Source organism: Mixia osmundae (assembly GCF_000708205.1).
Source record: "Mixia osmundae IAM 14324 unplaced genomic scaffold scaffold_1, whole genome shotgun sequence".
Classification (NCBI taxonomy): Eukaryota; Fungi; Basidiomycota; class Mixiomycetes; order Mixiales; family Mixiaceae; genus Mixia; species Mixia osmundae.
In genome coordinates, this window is record NW_014575563.1 from 1785281 (window position 1) to 1803149 (window position 17869).

The 17869-nt window shown below is 55.0% G+C and overlaps 8 protein-coding genes across 8 annotated transcripts in view; 4 read left to right on the forward strand and 4 right to left on the reverse strand.

Annotated features, from left to right (window-relative positions):
- Positions 1 to 31: 31 nt before the first annotated feature.
- On the forward strand, positions 32 to 2530 carry L969DRAFT_21542 (uncharacterized protein). Its single transcript, XM_014714961.1, has 8 exons — positions 32 to 397; positions 444 to 511; positions 569 to 642; positions 694 to 773; positions 832 to 1098; positions 1144 to 1393; positions 1447 to 1702; positions 1760 to 2530. Exons 1-8 carry the CDS (start codon positions 119 to 121, stop codon positions 2157 to 2159), a joined length of 1674 nt encoding a protein of 557 aa, XP_014570447.1. The 5' UTR covers positions 32 to 118; the 3' UTR covers positions 2160 to 2530.
- Positions 2229 to 5093, reverse strand: L969DRAFT_92111 (uncharacterized protein; the record flags this gene model as incomplete). The annotated part of the gene is made up of 11 exons (XM_014715780.1): positions 2229 to 3410; positions 3457 to 3516; positions 3571 to 3630; positions 3679 to 3874; positions 3923 to 3982; positions 4036 to 4156; positions 4212 to 4406; positions 4460 to 4552; positions 4605 to 4639; positions 4697 to 4773; positions 4830 to 5093. The coding sequence occupies 11 exons, from the start codon at positions 5091 to 5093 to the stop codon at positions 2229 to 2231; spliced, it is 2343 nt and encodes a 780-aa protein (XP_014571266.1).
- A 196-nt stretch (positions 5094 to 5289) lies between these two features.
- Positions 5290 to 7434, reverse strand: L969DRAFT_14878 (uncharacterized protein; the record flags this gene model as incomplete). Its single annotated transcript, XM_014714928.1, has 8 exons — positions 5290 to 5334; positions 5385 to 5601; positions 5648 to 6338; positions 6387 to 6503; positions 6556 to 6707; positions 6759 to 6928; positions 6981 to 7121; positions 7174 to 7434. The coding sequence occupies 8 exons, from the start codon at positions 7432 to 7434 to the stop codon at positions 5290 to 5292; spliced, it is 1794 nt and encodes a 597-aa protein (XP_014570414.1).
- A 321-nt stretch (positions 7435 to 7755) lies between these two features.
- On the forward strand, positions 7756 to 8699 carry L969DRAFT_92113 (uncharacterized protein; the record flags this gene model as incomplete). The annotated part of the gene is made up of 4 exons (XM_014715781.1): positions 7756 to 7924; positions 7971 to 7995; positions 8044 to 8217; positions 8264 to 8699. The coding sequence occupies 4 exons, from the start codon at positions 7756 to 7758 to the stop codon at positions 8697 to 8699; spliced, it is 804 nt and encodes a 267-aa protein (XP_014571267.1).
- Positions 8700 to 8943: 244 nt separating this feature from the next.
- L969DRAFT_167041 (uncharacterized protein) lies at positions 8944 to 15854 on the forward strand. Its single transcript, XM_014715782.1, has 10 exons — positions 8944 to 9291; positions 9339 to 9368; positions 9418 to 9482; positions 9529 to 13450; positions 13497 to 13787; positions 13836 to 13943; positions 13990 to 14911; positions 14963 to 15045; positions 15093 to 15177; positions 15232 to 15854. Exons 1-10 carry the CDS (start codon positions 9187 to 9189, stop codon positions 15702 to 15704), a joined length of 6084 nt encoding a protein of 2027 aa, XP_014571268.1. The 5' UTR covers positions 8944 to 9186; the 3' UTR covers positions 15705 to 15854.
- L969DRAFT_42645 (uncharacterized protein) lies at positions 15752 to 16897 on the reverse strand (the record flags this gene model as incomplete). The annotated part of the gene is made up of 5 exons (XM_014715752.1): positions 15752 to 16132; positions 16192 to 16246; positions 16305 to 16333; positions 16386 to 16494; positions 16530 to 16897. The coding sequence occupies 5 exons, from the start codon at positions 16895 to 16897 to the stop codon at positions 15752 to 15754; spliced, it is 942 nt and encodes a 313-aa protein (XP_014571238.1).
- A 299-nt stretch (positions 16898 to 17196) lies between these two features.
- Positions 17197 to 17644, forward strand: L969DRAFT_42923 (uncharacterized protein; the record flags this gene model as incomplete). Its single annotated transcript, XM_014715783.1, has 3 exons — positions 17197 to 17240; positions 17290 to 17487; positions 17560 to 17644. The coding sequence occupies 3 exons, from the start codon at positions 17197 to 17199 to the stop codon at positions 17642 to 17644; spliced, it is 327 nt and encodes a 108-aa protein (XP_014571269.1).
- A 41-nt stretch (positions 17645 to 17685) lies between these two features.
- L969DRAFT_21549 (uncharacterized protein) overlaps positions 17686 to 17869 on the reverse strand; it is a gene marked incomplete at its 5' end in the record, with an annotated part of 2238 nt that continues 2054 nt past the window's right edge. Inside the window, one exon of the mRNA XM_014714962.1 lies at positions 17686 to 17778. Within this exon, the coding sequence (XP_014570448.1) occupies positions 17735 to 17778 (44 nt within the window). The 3' untranslated portion in view covers positions 17686 to 17734. The remainder of the gene's footprint in view (positions 17779 to 17869) is intronic.

The window sequence follows — 17869 nt, forward strand, 5'->3', positions numbered from 1 at the left end:
GAAGGGACGACTTATCGCTATCAAAACTCGTTCGGCGCAACGCAACGCAATTTGTTTGGCAACGCGCCGACGCTGCTGCCGCCTGTTTGACACAACTGGACAACTCGCCAAGGCCTCGATGGGCGACATGGCCTACCCTGGAGCAGGCGATACGAGCAGCATGACCTCCTTCGACGCAGATGAAGCGATCGAATGGCTCAAAAAGTGTAAACATCTGCCAGAATCGAGCATACGTCAGCTGTGCGAACTCGTCAAGGATCGCTTGCTGGAAGAGTCCAATGTCCAGCCTGTCAGCTCACCTGTCACTGTGTGCGGCGACATCCATGGCCAGCTATGGGATTTCTTGGAACTCCTCAAAGTCGGCGGTCAATGCCCTTCGACATCTTACATTTTCATGGTCAGCCTGGAGGTGTCCACGAGATCACGGTCTCATTCTTTGGCAGGGCGACTTTGTCGACCGGGGACACTACAGCCTGGAGACATTCAGCCTGCTCATGACACTCAAAGTCAGGTGAGCCCAGTGTTGCTGCCTGCTAATTGGCGACATGCTAACCTGGACGCGACCAAGGTGGCCAGACCGTGTCACTCTTCTGCGAGGCAACCACGAGTCTCGACAGATCACGCAGGTCTATGGCTTCTATGGCATGTCTCTCATGCAGTGTGCCAGTTATCGCTCATAACGGCTTGGCACAGACGAATGTCAGAAAAAGTATGGCTCAGCGACAGTCTGGAAAGCCTGTTGTTCCGTCTTTGACTTTCTCAATCTTGCAGCGGCATGTCGCTCAAAACTTCCCAGAACGCCAGTGCTGATCGCTCCGAGAACGACTGCAGATTATAGATGGCACCATTCTTTGCGTTCATGGCGGGCTCTCGCCAGAAGTGAGGACGCTCGACCAAATTAGAACGATAGCCCGGGCGCAAGAGATCCCACACGAGGGAGCCTTCTGTGGCGAGTTGGCCGGCTGGTCACCTTTCTATGGGGCTGACAAGCCGGAGCGCACTGCAGACCTGATGTGGTCGGATCCAGATGACATCGACGGATGGTCCGTCAGCCCGCGTGGCGCAGGATGGCTATTTGGCGGCAAGATAGCGCAGGAGGTTGGTCTGTTGATCCGGATGAGGTCAGTATTGACAGAGTGACAGTTCAATCACATCAACTCGCTCAGCCTCATCGCGCGGGCGCATCAACTTGTCCAGGAAGGCTTCAAGTATATGTTCCCAGAAAACAATCTGGTCACCGTCTGGTCTGCACCGAATTACTGCTACCGTTGCGGCAATGTCGCATCCGTCATGGAAGTCAGAGAAGGCAGCATTGTCGACGCAGACAGCTTCAAGATATTCGATGCCGTCTCTGATCAGATGGAGCGGGAAAGCAAGGTCGGAACATCGGCAAGTGCTCAGGACTCGTCAAATCACAAACGAGCTTATCATCCAAAGCATCTGCAGGCCTACTTCCTGTGATCATCAATTTGAGCTCGGACCGCATCACTCGGGGGCTCCTCGCTTTCGGCAAAGCACTATCTTGTCCCTTGAACTGGCTTGCAACTCGAGTGATCGTACTCATGACCGATCTTGTGTATCTACCTCCAGGTGATACGCAGCAGAACACGGATAACGCCACGCAGCAGAACGCGGACAGCGACATGTTCAGCTCAAGTGCCGTTCATGTCAATCATATCGTCCTGCTCGCCGTTGCAGGAGTGTATGCCTTTCGTGTAAACGCCCCAGATAAGCACTGATCCACATGCGGATGACACAGGTTCTTCTCGATCTTTGCGATCAGCTTGCTGTCGCCTTGTATCGCACGTGCTATGGGCCGACGTCGCGCCTCACAGCAGCAGGACGACTTTATCGCGATGCCATATAGCGCACAACGATCGCTCGAGAGCCAAATGCCCAACCCATGGCATTGCGCCCAGCCTTTGCCGGTTCGCACAACATTGCGCTCGCAGAGCTTCTTGCCGGTCACAAGAGCATCACCCATGGCTCAACCGGCTTATCTCCCGCCCTACGAGAAAGCGCCTGCATATCATGCTGCACCCATAGAGCGGCCTGCATCCATCAGAAGCTCAAGCTCTTTTCTCACAGCACAATCTGGCGCATGCACAGTCGCAGAAGGCGGCAACAGGATTCAGCGCAAGCGCGTGCCTTCCGTCTAAACTGTAGAGCTTATGCTTATTGCAACTTATTGTCATGCTTGCCATCTCGTGCGTAATGCATTCATCATGCTACCGCTGTGCAGCTTCAGGCCGCGAAGAGTTTGCCATTGGCTCTCGCGACGTTCTCCGCTGTACAGCTGACCGCATCAGCGCGGCCATCGCCTTGTCGCTTTCTTCTCGCCGCCTGACGACCCGTATACCGCCGAACAGTAACGTATCATTGTCGACTTCAGGGTGAATGGCGCCCAAGGTCGTGTTGCGCGATGAAGACGATCGGGGTGCTGGTGGCTGCGCAGCTCGAGCGGCAGCGGCAGCCGATTTCGCCGCTTCCGCTGCGAGTTCGTGATCGCGCATCTCGAACAAACCCAGCCCAGCAGCAGCTGCTGGCGTGGGCGAATGTAAAGGCGAATGAAAGTTTCCAAACTTGATTGTTGGATGAGGTTGGCTGTTGCTCTGCATAGATGACTGCGCACTCAAGCCTGCATCGAGCACGGGAACATCGCCATCTGAGCTCGAATAAACAGCAGATTGTAATGGCGACGACTGTGTATGCCCGTTGACTGCAAGGCTGCGAAAGTTGTAGGACATCTCTGACATTGCCGGACTGACAGGGGCCGTCATGGTTGCTGTACCTTCCTGATCAGGAACAACCTGAAAGAACCTATCGAAATCATTGGTGACAGTGGACTCTTGCACGCCGTCCCAAGACATGCGTCGTCCTCTTTGCGATCCTGCGAAACTGGTACCATTCGACTGGTGCGAGTTTGGGGACTGCGATTTCTGACTGTGTGGCTGCCTTGGCCGCCTATAGCCATTGATTGGCGCTAGCGTATGACTGTACTGCATTGCGTGCCGATAACGTGAAGGCACGTATTCCTGCCGCCCGGACGAGTAGTCCTGTCGTGGCGTAGAGTCTTGTACTTGCGGTGCAAGCGCATTGTTTGGGCTCGTCTCGATCGCCTCTTCAAGATGGCCACCAAGCTGCTGAGGCCGTCCTGTGTACATTGGACCCGCTGTTTGGGCCATACCAGCAGACGTCGCCAGCCATGTGCGAAAGTCAGCTGCACTTTGCTGTGGATAGACTGTTGGTCCTAACCGCGGGGAGGGGGCTGATCGACGCCGACTACCTGCACCCGGTGGTGCAGCGATGAGCTGATCTGATCGCTCTTCGGTCAACTCTGCAATAATGCTGGAGATCTTTGCTGTTCGTTGCGTCACTATCCGTACAGCTCGCATCATCTCGCCCCGGATCTGTTTTAAATCAGCATTGTGATCTAGCTGTGTTGCTAGAACGTACAGTGAAGATGCCGTCTTTTGTGACTGTACGGGCCACATTGTAGTCTGTCTGAAAAGGGTCCTGCGTGTCGTGCTGATGCGTCAGCGTGGCCATGCAGGTGCTGCAGCTGCGAACCTCGATACATAGCTTGTTGAGCTCGCGCGGCCCGCCCATCAAGCTATCCTCAGGATGCAGCTGTGAACAAATGTGAGCACGCAGTCTGATGCTTAATGGTTCGCTTACGTCGGCTTGCCAGCCTTTCGATTCCTTAGTAAGGATGCCGCCTTCCGTGCGCGGAGAAATGACGTCCCACGCATAGCGAAACTCTTGCGAGTAATATCGAAAGAAAGCGACGAGGAGCTCGCCCACACTCTCTTTGCTCGTGCCTGACCACACTGCGTCGAGGCTGTCCAGATCATCGTAAAAGTATATGTCATGCCTGGCAGACTATGTGAGAAGCGCTATAAGTATAGATGGTCAGGCTCACCCGTCGATCTCGAGCTCTTCAACTGGTATCGCTCTCGGCGGCGGCAGACGCTGCAGGTTCCTGCGCGAAATAACCAATGAGCTGCGCCATTTGCTGATTATTGTGATGCTTACGGTAACACGGCTGGCTTGCGGACATTGGTAAGGAAGTGGATTACGAGCAGTACGTAGCCGTAGGAACTGAGCGTGCCGGTGTAGGGACTGTTGATCTTACGCGCTTTCGTCCATACTTTGACTGCGGCTCGCGGACAGGTCAGCATAAAGTATGCTGGCATATCATTACCACCGACGAAAGAGTACGATGGTCCTTAAGCGAGGATCGACACGAGCATAAGTCAGTAGGAGTCGCGTGTTCTCCATTGCCAATCGATTATCAAAGCCGATATCGCACTGGAGACCGAAAGGCACGCCCGGAGACGGTGGCTTGCTGAGCTTGATGATAGGTATCCTCGCTCGCGGCAACATCTTTACTTCGAAATCGGTTTCTGTAGTCATTGTGTCAGCACGCATGCAGTGGCGACTAAGGGCGAACACTTGCCTTGCTCAATGATACGTCCGAGTATCTCGACGAGCTCGGAGGAAGACCGTTGCGGTCGTTCTGTCTCTGACCTGAAGCAACACAGATCCATGTCTGCTAATTGATGAGCTGGCTATCCACGCACTGCGAGCGCGATGAGTCTTACCTGAATTGCGAAGAGCGAAGCCGTTTGCCATTGACCTGACAACACATGCATGGATTGAGCGTGCCGAGAGCAAGGCCAGAGAGTGGACTCACCCAAACGGTAGCAACTTTGCGCCTGGCGAGACTCGGTTGGCCAACGTCTGCAAGTATATCCTCGTTTGCTCCTTCATCTGCGCAGTCCAGGATTGAATTGAGCCTGCGTATGCTCAGATCATGCTGGTCTTGCCTGGTATTCATCCGCCGTTGGCAGCACAGAGGGCAGAAAGCTCGATTGCAGGTAAGCCGACAATTCTGCAGTGATATTGGCATGAGAGGGCGAGCTGGTGGGCTGGATGATCCTTCTGTTCGTGCCATGATAGCGGTGATTGGGGCCCGAGTCGATGTGTTGCATGCTCGACGAGCTGGCTACGCTCGCTGCGCCATTGAAAGACGAATTCATGCTCGCTGCTCCTGGTGACCTTGGCCGTGCTGCGGTGCTCGCGTGCTCCATGCTGGGCCGTCTCTGCACGTGTAGAGCTCCCTCGTGCACTCTCGGTGAGCGCACGCAGACTCCGGTGACTATAGCGACGAGCTGCCACAAGCCCAGGAACGCTCGTCGGTCGTCTTCGACACGACACGTCCACCGCGAACGCGCGAATTTGAGACTCATCGCACAGACGTCGATCGGTTCACCCGCAAAGTATGCATCATCGTGCCAAGTCTCTAAACGCAGCGTTGACGGCTTGCTTGAGCTGCCCATCACTTCAGTGCGGCCTCGCGTTCTCTGTATGCGAGTACTTACGTCTCGATAACTGACGATGAGACAGCTCTGTCCGTCGCGCGAGACGAGCGTCATCTTCTCGTCCACGCCCGCATCGAGTTTGTTGAGGCAGGTCAGGACATGTGAGAGATCGACGACAGGATGACCGTGTTCTTCGACTTGATGAAAGACATAATCACGGAAGAGCTTGATGAGGTACCGATCGCCGGTCTCTGACCATCGTGGGTCATGATCGAATCTGACCGTAACGTCAGCTTGGCTGAGACTGTAGCGTGAAGCCATACTCTGGTCTTTCGTTGATGAAGCCAAATTTGCACAGCAGCCGAACCAGTCGCGCGTTTTCGAGCTCGCGCATGAGCTCCGTCTCAAGTAAGTCGTTTTCGCTGCGTAACTGTAAGCACAGTATGCTGTAAGCTTGTCGAGGCACTCGCCTTTGAGATGCATTCAGATCGTCCAGTAGACGTGGCCCGATCATCGCTAGTACTTCATCGATGTTCTTGCGCGGTTCTGGTTTCCCAAACAGAAACAAAACCAGGTTCTTGATGTCGTTCGAGTATTGCCTGCTGAGATGATCTAGCGAGCGCGGTAGATTGTGTACGGCCGAGAGGGAAGTGCATCCGAGCGTGACGATAAGTTTCCCAAGATCAAACAAGTCCTCCTGTTGCTGCATCTCGAGAGAGGCGTCATTCTCGAATCTGAGAACGTCAAACATCGAGCAGCAATTGACCCTTAGCCTATTCTTGCCCGTGAGTAATATCTTCGAGATCTCGACTGTCCGCAAGGCAAGTCCCGCTGTATGCGCTGCTCGTATCGCACTAGATATCTGGATGATGTATGACCACAAGACACGCTCGGGAATCTGCGTCGATGCCGGGCCCAAACGACCGTTTGGTCGCATTACCGGCGGTTTGGGCAAAAGATGATGATCGTGCAGCGTACTCGCCAGCGGGTGAAAGTCATACACAAAGATCAAGGCTGTATCGACGTGTCAGCTCCGTTTGATGATGCACTGCTCGGACTGACAGGAGTCGCCAAAGCCATGAGTCGTGTATGCTTCTCGTATTCCCACGATATTAGGGTGCGCTATCCTTCTCCACTTTTCTACGACGGTCAGAGCTGCTTCGTGTGGTAATCGAAAGTCTGTCCGATGACGCTGTCAGCCGGAAGCACCTCTCACGTGCGTTGGGCTTACTTTCGACCCGTCGTAAAGCGTAGTATCGGCCATCAGCCTCATGGCCTGCTTTGTATACCCATGTCTTGTGTCCAAAGAAGCCTTTGGGCGATTGTCCCTCTCTCGGAGTCTGTCTACCAAAGTTCGTATCGAGGGGAATAAAGCCCCAATACCTGCACGCTACTGGCTTGGTATTGCTTCTTGCATATTGCAAAGCGACTCACCCGCCGATCTCGGTGCCTTCACCCGGGCTGATGCCTTGAGCTATCGCGTCAGATTTCAGGTGTAGGTCTTCTCGTAGTGTAGGCGACATGAAGAATCCGCATACTGCCTGTTGCTGTGGCGTGAGATTGGCGACATGGGGTAGCGCCGGCGCGTAGAGATGATAATTCAGCTGTCCTGTGCCTATCAGCTACGTATACCGGTAGAGCAAGGCAACGACCGACAGGCTGTCGTGTGAACCTTGTCTGCGCAGCGTTGGCCGACAGTGCACCGAGACCGTTGCCATAATAGTCCAGTCCTGCGTCTGTTGCGTCCAGGTAGTGCGCGTCATAGTCTTGCGCGTGCGACGTTGCCTCTGTCTGTCCCTGTCTTGGCTGTTGAGAAGCTGAGTGGGCTCTACTGAACGAAAGCGCTGACTGTACTGTCCTCCGTCTGACTTGCTGCTGAACGTGGCACAAATTCTGCGGTTGGATTGAACGCCAAAGAGGATGAGCCGACTTTGCGTTCGCTCGCGGGTACGAATGCGGGCGCGGCGGCTGAAGACTTTGGCACGAAGACAGGCGCATTGACTAGATCCGTGGGCAATCTTGCCTGCGCTGGCTTTGGGCTGGGTGCTGCGCTGCCTGAAGGCACAAAGACGGGCGCATGGACATGTTGGCTTGAGAGTGCCGACGTCATGCCCCTTGCTTGGCTCTGTTCGCGGAGCGCCACTGTCAGGGACAGCGTTCTGATGCGGCTCAAGGTTTGACAAACGCTCGCAGTCGGCGGATGCTCGTAGAGGCAGCTGGTCAGTGCGCAATGTCCATCGACTTGCACGTTTCGACAAAGTTGACCTGTTGGATCACATCATCCCTATAGCTGCGCTGATTGTCTCAACGAGCTGACCTCTGCGCTTGTCTGCCGTCGTGGCCTGTGATCAGTGTGACGAGCTGGCAAGGGCGTCAGCGTCTTGACGACCTGCGCGTTCTTGCCGCTTGCGTCCAGCTCGACAGCGCCAGGATGCCCATCAACAACAAGTACGCGCTCCAGGGCAGCATAGGATCCGGTCAAGGCTTGAGAGGAGGACGAGCTGCAGACCGGCAGGCGCCCAAACCTCGTCAGGACACTCGCCCCGTCGCAGGCCAGGACAAAGCAAAATGTCAAAGATGCGAGCAGATTGGTCACTTCAGTCAGTCCATTGGTCCATGTTTGGTGGCTCTAACGCCTGCTAATAGCCTATCAATGTACTGAGAAGACACAGCAAGTCGACGCTCCGCCATCGCGGAATACAAGCTGATTGATTTGCAGGCCTTACAAACCTCGGCCATCTCGTACCCAGCTCCTGTTGAACCCCAAGCTGAGGGCGAAGGAGACGCCGACTGCTACTCTGCCGCCCGTCATGAGCTCTGATCAGCCCATCAAAGGTACAGCAGATCGCATCATCGCCGAAAACGAGAAACAGCGCGCCGTCAAAAGAGGACGGTATGTCACCCTCGATGCGCTTCTACCGTGCTCATCCATGGCCCAGATCATCATCGAGATCGTCTTCGGCCAGCTCGTCGAGCTCTCGTTCATCTCGATCTGGCAGCTTTTCCGGCTCGGGCTCATCTCGTTCGCGCTCTCATTCACTCTCGATGTCTCGTTCCCCGTCGCATTCGAGCTCACGCAGTCGCTCACCAGAACGCAAGCGAGGTCGTTCCAGAACATACTCACGCTCGCCAAGTCCTGTACGACGTAGATCGCCTGTCAGAAGACGCTCAGCTTCGCGAGATCCGTCTCGGCGACGCGACTCTCTCGGCCCGGTCTATCGACGTCGCTCCCGCAGCCCAGCCTTTCGTCGTCGCTCCCCGAGCCCCGTGCATAGCTCGAGGTCAGCATCACCGCGGCCCCGTCACGCAGATTTAGGAGAGCGAGCGAGGTCGCCGCGGTCGCTCTCGATCAGAGGGCGAGCGAGTAGGCAGTAGACTGCAAGGCCATGCAGAGGTTGTAAGCTGCAAGCGTCTATCTGCGTGTTTCAGTACATGATGATGATGACGAAAGAGTATTGGTGTACCTGTACCTTGTGACCCAATTATCCATGCTCGTCTAGCAGTTAGGATTTCTGCTTCCCATGCATCAGGCCAGCAGGAGACACGAGTGCAAATCTCGTGCATGGAAAACCCTTTTGCGTCGTCTCGCAGCGCCGAGTGACACGAGTCGAGCTCATGAATCTGCAAGCGGCGGCATTTCGCGATATATCGCTAATTAACTAGTCGGTTGTGCCGCGTGTCAGCACAACAGCAACACCGTTTTGTGCAGCAGCGAGCATGACATCCGCTCACCTCAAGTCGCACTAACCTTGCTCGTCCGGCTCCTTACCTTTTGCGGCATTCGACAGATCCACTTTCATATCACGCTCGGGCAAATACAAACACGACAACTACAAGCGATCCGGCAGCACATTGCAGCACTATGAGTTGGCATAAGACTGCCTCGATCCTGTCGGGCTTCTGCGTCTATCCATTCAGACCTCATTCAGCTGCAGATGGCGTATCAGTCGACGTTGCGAGCCAGCAGGTCGGTCAGATCTAGTCAAGCTGGTGCACGAGCTCATGTGCTCGCAGGTCTCTATGGAAGTCGGCGATGAGGTCTATGTGCGCCATAGACATCTCGACACTGCGCGAGCTGATTTAATGCGAGCAGGCCTTCGAGGAATACAGCACGGGTCTGCCGTCGCACAGCCTGAGCAGCTCCGTGACATGGTATAGGTAAGTCGTGCTATGGCTCAGCTAGGCAAGCTCATACAGAGACCAGAGGCTATGTCGTGTGTGCGACGAAGAGCTTCTCGGCCGCAGCGGCGGCAGCTAGCTCAGGAACAGACGCCTCTGGTCAGGAGGAGCCAGAAGTGTTTGTTGGCATCTTCCCAGCCTCGCACTGCCAGATCAGAGAGCATTCCGATGTACAGGAGGAACCTTTAGGAGAGCTACCCGCGGATATGCCTGTCAGTACTGGCTTCAAGCGGCCAATGTCCGTTTTGGCCGAGGTCGACGAAGAGGATCTGCCAAATTCGGCTCTCTTGGACCACGAAATGGCAGTCGGATTTGCGAAGCAGCAGTTGATGGCGAGCGCCTTTGCTATCGGGCAAGATCCAAACAGACGTAGTATCAGTCTGTCCAACGGCGACGCGCCTCGGTCGGCAGGCTTAGATGGTTCAGAGCGCCCGCAGCCTCCACTGCCATCGCTCAGATGCGGCGACGAAACAGTAGGCGGACTCGAAGACCCTTTGATCGACGAGCTCGCTGTGGCTATTCGCGAGTGGAGCTCGCTCCTCAACACCTACCTTTACCGCGGTGATTATGAGCTGTTCGACTCGGTCAAAGCTGCAATTGAAGCGCTCCACATCGGTCGCAAACAACTCCTATCGAACATACTCGGCACGGAAGAGCGCGTACATCTGCGGCAATCACTGATCGCCCAGCTCGCTGCCGGTAATGCTGCGCAGGAGCTCGATCTTATCGTGCGACACCCGATGACCGGTTGTCTGGCAGATGTTGACCACGACGATCACATCGACGACAATGCCTGGATGAGCGTGATCGAGATGTACAAGCAGCAGATCAAGATGGCCAGCGATGAGCCCACAGCGTCAGACGTAAAGTCGGACTTCCATTGCTTGCTCTTACAATTCAAAGCCCTCGCGAATGCGACCTGTGCACCCGGGGAAGAGCTTCAACTCGAGATGTCACTTTATGACAAGCGCGAGCTGACCTTTTTGACGGAAGAGTTTGTGGTTAAGCTTGGACCAGACGGACCCTCACCTGCGGTCAACTTGCGAACGCTGTTTGAGGAACTCGGGCGGAACGACATCGGCGATGACGTCTATCTTGTGTGTAAGCTGACTCGCCGAGAAGCCCTCTCGCCCGTCCATCCGGCCTCGCCGAATCCTAATGAGGGCTCGCCGGCGCCAACCAAGGCACCCGTCGACAACAAGCCTACCAAAACGATCACCGTTCGCAGAGCAGTTGGTTGCGGCGTAGTCTGTCTAAGCGCAGTCACACGAGACACGATCGCAACAGACGTCCATATACCCCTCTTTGCTCCAGAAGATGAAGTCTACTTTCCTTCAGTCCACGAGAGCATCATTGCCAGTAGAACGACCGAGTTCCGCCGCCTTGCCCGCATCGAGGAACTTGTACTCGCCCTCACTATGCTGTCCGGTACGTCTGACCAGATTTCAGGCGCAACAAGCGGTCATGACTCGGCGCCAATCATTATTACCAAGCGTCTAGGCTTCTCGGACGTCGTGCTCCCCGAAGACATCCGTAATGATGTCTACGTGAAGCTGTGGTCGGCCGATTTTGGTAATTTTGCTCGGCAAAAGGGCAAAGGCGTCAAAGTTCCATTGGCAACGGCAACGCAGGCGATCAGTCTGGAAGCGACCCTTGAGATAAGGCGCGACAGTGGCCTAACCGTCACGGATGCCATTTCATCCGGCTGCGGTGGAAGCGTGAGCCGTCCGCAACATACCTCGGTAGTCTATAGGAACCAGTATGCCCCGACTTGGGGAGAGCTCGTCAAGCTCTCCCTGCCCGAGACGCAGACAAAAGCGTTGCCGCACCTCTTTTTCACCTTTCGTAATAAGGCGGCTCGGTCGGGCGCCGATGCTGAACGCCCTTTTGCATTTGCTTACTTGCCCTTGCTGTCCACGACAGGCGGTTCATTTCCTAGCGATGGAGATCACGATCTCATCGTCTACCCATACGACAGCGAAAGCTCACGCCCCTCGGCTTATTTCCAGCATTCGCACGAGGCGAATCAGGAAGCTCCACGCGCAGCGAACGCTCTGCCCGATCGTTTCACCATCAAAACTTCGCTTTTTTCCACTTTGCTGACACAGAATGCTACATTGCTCAAGCTGATGCAGTGGGAGTCGCATCTTGGGACAGACCCGACAGAGGCCTCCCGCGTCTTAGCCAGCCTGAAGTTCGTTAGCGAGGTTGAGGTGTGCAAATTTTTGCGACCCGTCTTTGACAGCCTCTTTGGGCTGCTTGGTTCAAGGCTCAATCAAGGTGGCCAGCTCGATAACGACATCTTCTCAGCACTGGTCACGATATTGGGAATCACGTCAGATCGACGGTTCCACAAGTTCAAGCCTGCCGTAGGCATCTATCTAGCAGATCACTTTGCAAGCACGTCAGCCTGGGTCACACTTCTCAAATGCGCGCGAAAGCTGTTGCACCCAGAGCAAGAAGCTGGGATGGCCCTAAGAGCGGCACTGAAAGTCTGGGGAGACCTCTTTCGCTTCATTGCGCGATCTCGCGAATTGCAGCGACCGCGCGACATCGAATTGGGCTCAATGGCAGAACATGTCGAGAACCAATTTGTTCGAGAGATACTGCAGACGCTGCATGACATGACAGTCTTAATGCAGCGCAACAAGCCTGCTTCGATCATAGGCACACAAACGCTGGCAGTGCAGCACTTTGCAGATGCCATCCCGTGCCTTGCTTCGACTGTGCCGATACCAGATCTTATCGACACCATTGAGGCCTTCTGTAGCTCCACGTCTGATGTCAAGGGCAAGCTGGCGAATTGGCGGTTGGTCATGCTGGGAAATTTAGCGGCTACATCTCTCTTGGGTACTGTCGCTGGCAGAGCTAGGCTAATACCTGTGTTGATCTCAGCGTTGCGCGCACATCTCGGCCGGCGCGAAAGCTTCTTCATCGGCGATCGCGAAGAGACCGAGCAGACTCGGGATGCTTCTCGTGTGCAATGGCTTGAGGGCCTTCGTCTTGCGACTGGAGCTCTCGGTACTCTACTAGACCAGCTTCATCGAGCTTTGCTTAACCCCCTCGGCATGTCCGGAGAGGACGACATACGTGCTGACGAAGACAATACCGAGCTCGTTTTAACGCTTTTGCCCAAGCTTCTGGACTCGTATGCTGAATTCGAAAGCTCATACAACCTGCAAGCTGTAAATCGCTCCGCGATCGCTCAGCCATCCCTTTTCTCGCATGAGCTGATTCCTCTGCCGACAAGCTACCCAATTGCACTAATGGCGCCTTCACGCAAGACATCGAGCAACGAAGCCAGTAGAGAGGCTGATCTCCAACCCGGGCTATGTGATCTCGCTGCAGTTCTTGCCGGCATTGTGCTCCTCGTACCAGACAGCATGCTGCTCGCTTGGATGGATGGATATGTGGCCGTCGAAGGTCTCGACAATTGCGCCAAGATGCTAGGTAATCTTTTCAGGATCACGACTTCTGTGCTCGATAACGTCGCGTTCCCATCCAATTGGCTCAATCTCAACACTCTCTTTCACCGCATTACACTCAAGATCATTAGCAATGCCGATGTCGTGCTCGAGAGACATTTCATTCCACCCCAGCGACTAAGCTACACTTTCAATACTTCCCTCTGGCGTGATTATTTTGCTATGCTCTTCCGACTGCTATCAAGCGAGCAGCTCGTGATCGAAGAGTTCCCACCTCAGAAGCGCCGGGCAATCTGGCGCCTAGCGGGTGACGTTCGGGGCGTCGGGGCTCGCGTGCTGCTCAAGACCTGGCAAGCATTGGGCTGGCAAGAGAAAAGTGACTTCAACTCTGCACTTGACCGGAGTGGCGGCTATCAGATCCAATTCGTCCCTGCGCTCATCGAAAATGTTCTGGAGCTGTGCCTGTCGCATCACGATGAGCTTCGGGGCGTTGCCGTCTTGGTACTGGCGACTATGGTCGTGGTGCGTGGTCAAAGCCTGCGACGGATATGCGCTGATATGTATGCAGGGTGAATACCGACTCAACTCGCAATTCGAGAACATCGAAGTAGAAGTACTTGATCGACTCGATGTCCTTTTCGCTGCCAAGAAAGGCGACGACCTTCTGCGTGGCTTCTTTACCGCACAACTCCAGGGCCTCTTCACCGACGCAGATGTGGATGGAGAGCTGCGAAGACAGGTTGATGTCTGGCTGGCTTCGCTTGCTCGCTTTCTCGACTTGCTGATGGGCGTGCGAAATCTGCCGGAAGGTGACGAATATCTCGATGACAAGGTCATCGGTACTCTCAAGCTCATGTCTGTACGTCAGAGCTGCTAGAAGCGGGTGTTACGCTGACTTTGATGGCAGTTTATCAAAAGCATCAATTCTGGGCCCGTCTTCATCCGATATGTTCATCGTCTTGTCGATTTCCACACCAGTGCTGCTCATTACGTCGAAGCTGCTCTGGCCCTCAAGGTAATCTTTGAAATCGCTTATACCCCCTAAGCTTATGCGTACGCAGCTCCATGCCGATTTGTATGCTTGGGATCGCAAAAGCGTGCTCCCTGCAGTCCAAGAGCTTGCGCTGCCCAGCCAGTCCAAATTCGCCCGCAAAGAAGCCTTGACTGTCAAAATACTCGAGTTACTTAGCAAAGGCCAGGCATACGAGATTGCGCTGCAGCTTTGTAAAGATCTACAAGTGCAGTATGAAGGCGAGGTGCAAGACTCAGCGACTTGCCGACGCTTGTCCGAGCTCATGACCCATCAGGCCATTCTCTACAACGATATGGCCACCGACAAGCGTGAGCTCCCGACCTTTTTCAAAGTCGCGTTCGTTGGCAGAGGCTATCCGATACCTGTCCAGAACCGGCAATACATCTATCGAGGCAACATTGGCGAGACGCAGAGCGCTTTCTGCGAATGGCTTGCACAGAAGCATCCTAATGCGACCCTGCTCAAGACACATGCAACGCCAGAAGTACAGATCGCACAGTCAGATGGGCAGTACCTGCAAGTCATGACAGTCACGCCTCGAAGCAGTATAGCGAGTACGAGAGCGTCCATGCAGCCCATCGAGCCCGACTTGCCGTATCGCGACATACAAAGCTTTGCTTACATAAGACCATTCGTGAAGGGAGACGCACCAATCGTTGCGGGAGTGCCAAGCACAGCCCATTTGTGGCAAGAGCGTACGATCTTCACCTGCGCAGAGTCATTCCCGACAGTGCTGCGGCGCTCCGAGATCACCAGTGTGGAGTTCGTCGAAGTTTCGCCAATTCAAAATGCTTTACACGAGGTCGAAGAGCGAACGAAAGAGCTTGCAATTGCAGAAGCCAAGTACAGTATGCTCGACAAAGCGCAAAGCGACCTCGCTCCGCTCTCGATGCTTCTCAACGCGGCAGTGGATCCTGCCGCCAACACGGGCGTCTCCTTCTATCGCAAGAGTAAGCTTGCACGGGTGTTGGCAATGGAAACTGCTAACGCATCCATTTCAGCTTTCTATACTTCGGCATATGCCCAGGCGCATCCAGCAGAAACCGGCCTCGTGGATCGACTGCATCAAGCCGTAGAGTCTCAGGTGCGTTGGTTTCGTTGCAGATGTGCAAGTCGCTCAGAACTACTCAGGTGGCCGAGCTGAGCAAGTGCATGGCACTTCATGAGCGATTGTGCTCGAGCGATATGCTGTCTTTCCACGCGACCTTGCAAAAGCGTAAGTCCTCCGTTATATGTTTGCGGTCACGATTGATCATCTACTTCCGCGCAGTATTCGAGAAAAATTTCGCGCAAGAGATCAGCAATGTGGCATCTGCAATTTCGGTCGGTGGTAACGTCGACTCAGCATCACCATCAGCCCTGCCTCGGTTTCCACGAGCGCCGACCATCGAAGGCAGGCGACCGTCAGCAAGTACCAATTTCGGCGAAGCTTCCCTCTTCAGCAGCCCGGCAACTAAGTTGAGCACACCTATCAAGCGTAACACGCCCACATCTTCACCGATGCTCCCTTCCATGCCGACGGCGAGCCTGCAGCACTCGCCATCCACACCGTCGCGCAGGGGCACTGTCTCGAGCCCAGACAGCTCACACGCGATCGGCGGACAGCCCAGATATGCCTCACGAGATTCATCAGTGCGGGCGGTCGAGCGATCTGGCACGGTGCGGAGCACTCGGACGAACAGTGACCGCCGCAGCCTGTTAGGCGCTTTCATTCGTCGACGCAAAGATGACGAGCAAGACTAGGCTGATGTGTCGGGAGATGCACTTACAGATGGATATCTATGTCTTGTCTATGAATTGGTCCAGGCCGCCTTCCGCTTCTCTGCAAAGGCTGACATGCCTTCCTTTTGGTCGTTTGTAGAGAAGAGGCCATGGAAAAGACGCCGCTCGAATGTCAGGCCTGAGGAAAGGCTGAGCTCGTAAGCTTGGTTGACGGCCTCTTTGCCGGCTTGTACGGCCAGCGAACCCTTTGAGGCAATCTTTTCTGCTACCTTGATCGCTTCTTGAAGTACCTCGCCTTCCCCTTCGCCTACGACACGACTGATGAGGCCCCAATCTGCAGCTTCTTGTGCTGAGAAGTTCTTGCCCGTGAGGACGATCTCCATTGCTTTGGATTTGCCGATGGCGTGTGTCAGTCGCTGTGTGCCTCCCCCGCCGGGAATCACGCCAAGCTGTCCAGCGAAGAATACGCGGTGTCAGATCGGCATCAAGCTCGCAAAAAAGGACAAACGTTGATCTCTGGCTGACCGAAAACGGCTGTCGGTGAGGCGAGGACGATGTCACACCTGTGAAGATCGTAGGGAATAAGTGAACTATCCGCAGAATCGAACGCGCGAGACTTACATCATCGCCAGCTCGCAACCTCCGCCGAGCTGTCGGATCACATGAGTACAGGGCACAGCGAAGGGCGGAAGAACAGCTGACTGCATATCCGCTCACCGCACCGACGATGGGCTTCTGCACGGTCGTCAAGCGCGTCCAATGCGACAGGAAGCTCTTTCCGTATGCCTGCGCGAATGTCTTGTCCTGTGCGCTTGTCGATGAGCCTGACGGAAGCTCTGGCCTCACATGAAGCGTGCCTTCATCTCTTTGATGTCTGCGCCCGCCGCAAAAGCCTTGTCGGAGCCAGTGAGAACGATTGCGCCGATAGTATCATCGTGATCGGCCTCTTCCATGGCTGCATTGACTTCGTGAAACAGCTCGGAATTGAGCGCATTCAAAGCTTTGGGTCGGTTGAGGGTCACTAGGGTAACATTGCGCTTGGCGCCTTCCCTTGTGACGATGATGTTGTTGTACGCCGTGCTTGATTCGGTTGCGCTGCCACTGGCAACAGGAGCCGACTGGCTGAACTGCGCTGAGCTCGCTGACACGGCTGGCAGTGCACTCATCCTCCAGTGCGCTCGCAATGCTCTTCCACTGGCCCAGACCAAGCTCATCTCCACAAAACGCTGTGGGATGCTAGGCCTCTGCTGCGTCGGCCCAAGTCGGCAATTCGACGAGGACGGACGCGCTAGCTAGCTTGTGTGCCAGGGCGCGAACATTCGCGCGGACTTGCTCAGCCTCAATCCTAGTCTCTCATTGCTTGCATCGATCTAGCCATGTCATCCATGTCAAGCCTCGCCATAGCTCTGTCTTCGACCCTTCTGTCATACCCCAAGAGTTCTGTCGCGTGCATTCAGTCACGCTCGATCCGCTGCGCAACGTCGGCAAGACGGCTCAAGGTGACGTGCGCTACATGGTCTCGTTCAGCGGAGGAAGTCTATCAGGCCCTCGTATACAGTGCGTAAGCTGCTTTGCGCCTTCCCTGTCGAGCTCACGCATGGTACAGAGGACGACTTCTGCCAGGCGGCGCAAACTGGCTCACTTCGTCTAATGATCTGGCAGTTGGCACGCGCACTTTCCTGCTTGACACACGAGACGTTATAGAGACCGACGACGGTGCCATCATCTGCCAACAGATAAACGGCGTACGGATCGGACAGAGCGATGTGCTCGATTTGCTATCAACAGATGCTAGCATACCCGCGTCAGTCACCTCAATGCGGTTGTCTCGAAGAGCAGAAAACAGAGCACAGTGCAAGCATGCTTGGCTCAACAGCGCCGTCTTGATTGCTACTGCTGGTCGTACTATCTCGCCGTCAGGCCAGGACGTGGTGATATACGACGCCAATCTCGTTACATGAATGCAAATAGACGCCCCAGAGAAGATCGTCTACGCTCAGCGAACGCTTGTGGGAGTCATGGGATAGCTTGTAATGGCACGACAACACAGTCTAAACGATTGAGGTTCTGTTGAAGCCTTCGCGATACTTCAGACCTCCATGCACGCGGAAGCGGTACAGGCAGCCATTCTCTGCGCCATGGGTAGACGTGATCTTGAGTAAGATCATCTCGTAGGCGAGGTTGAG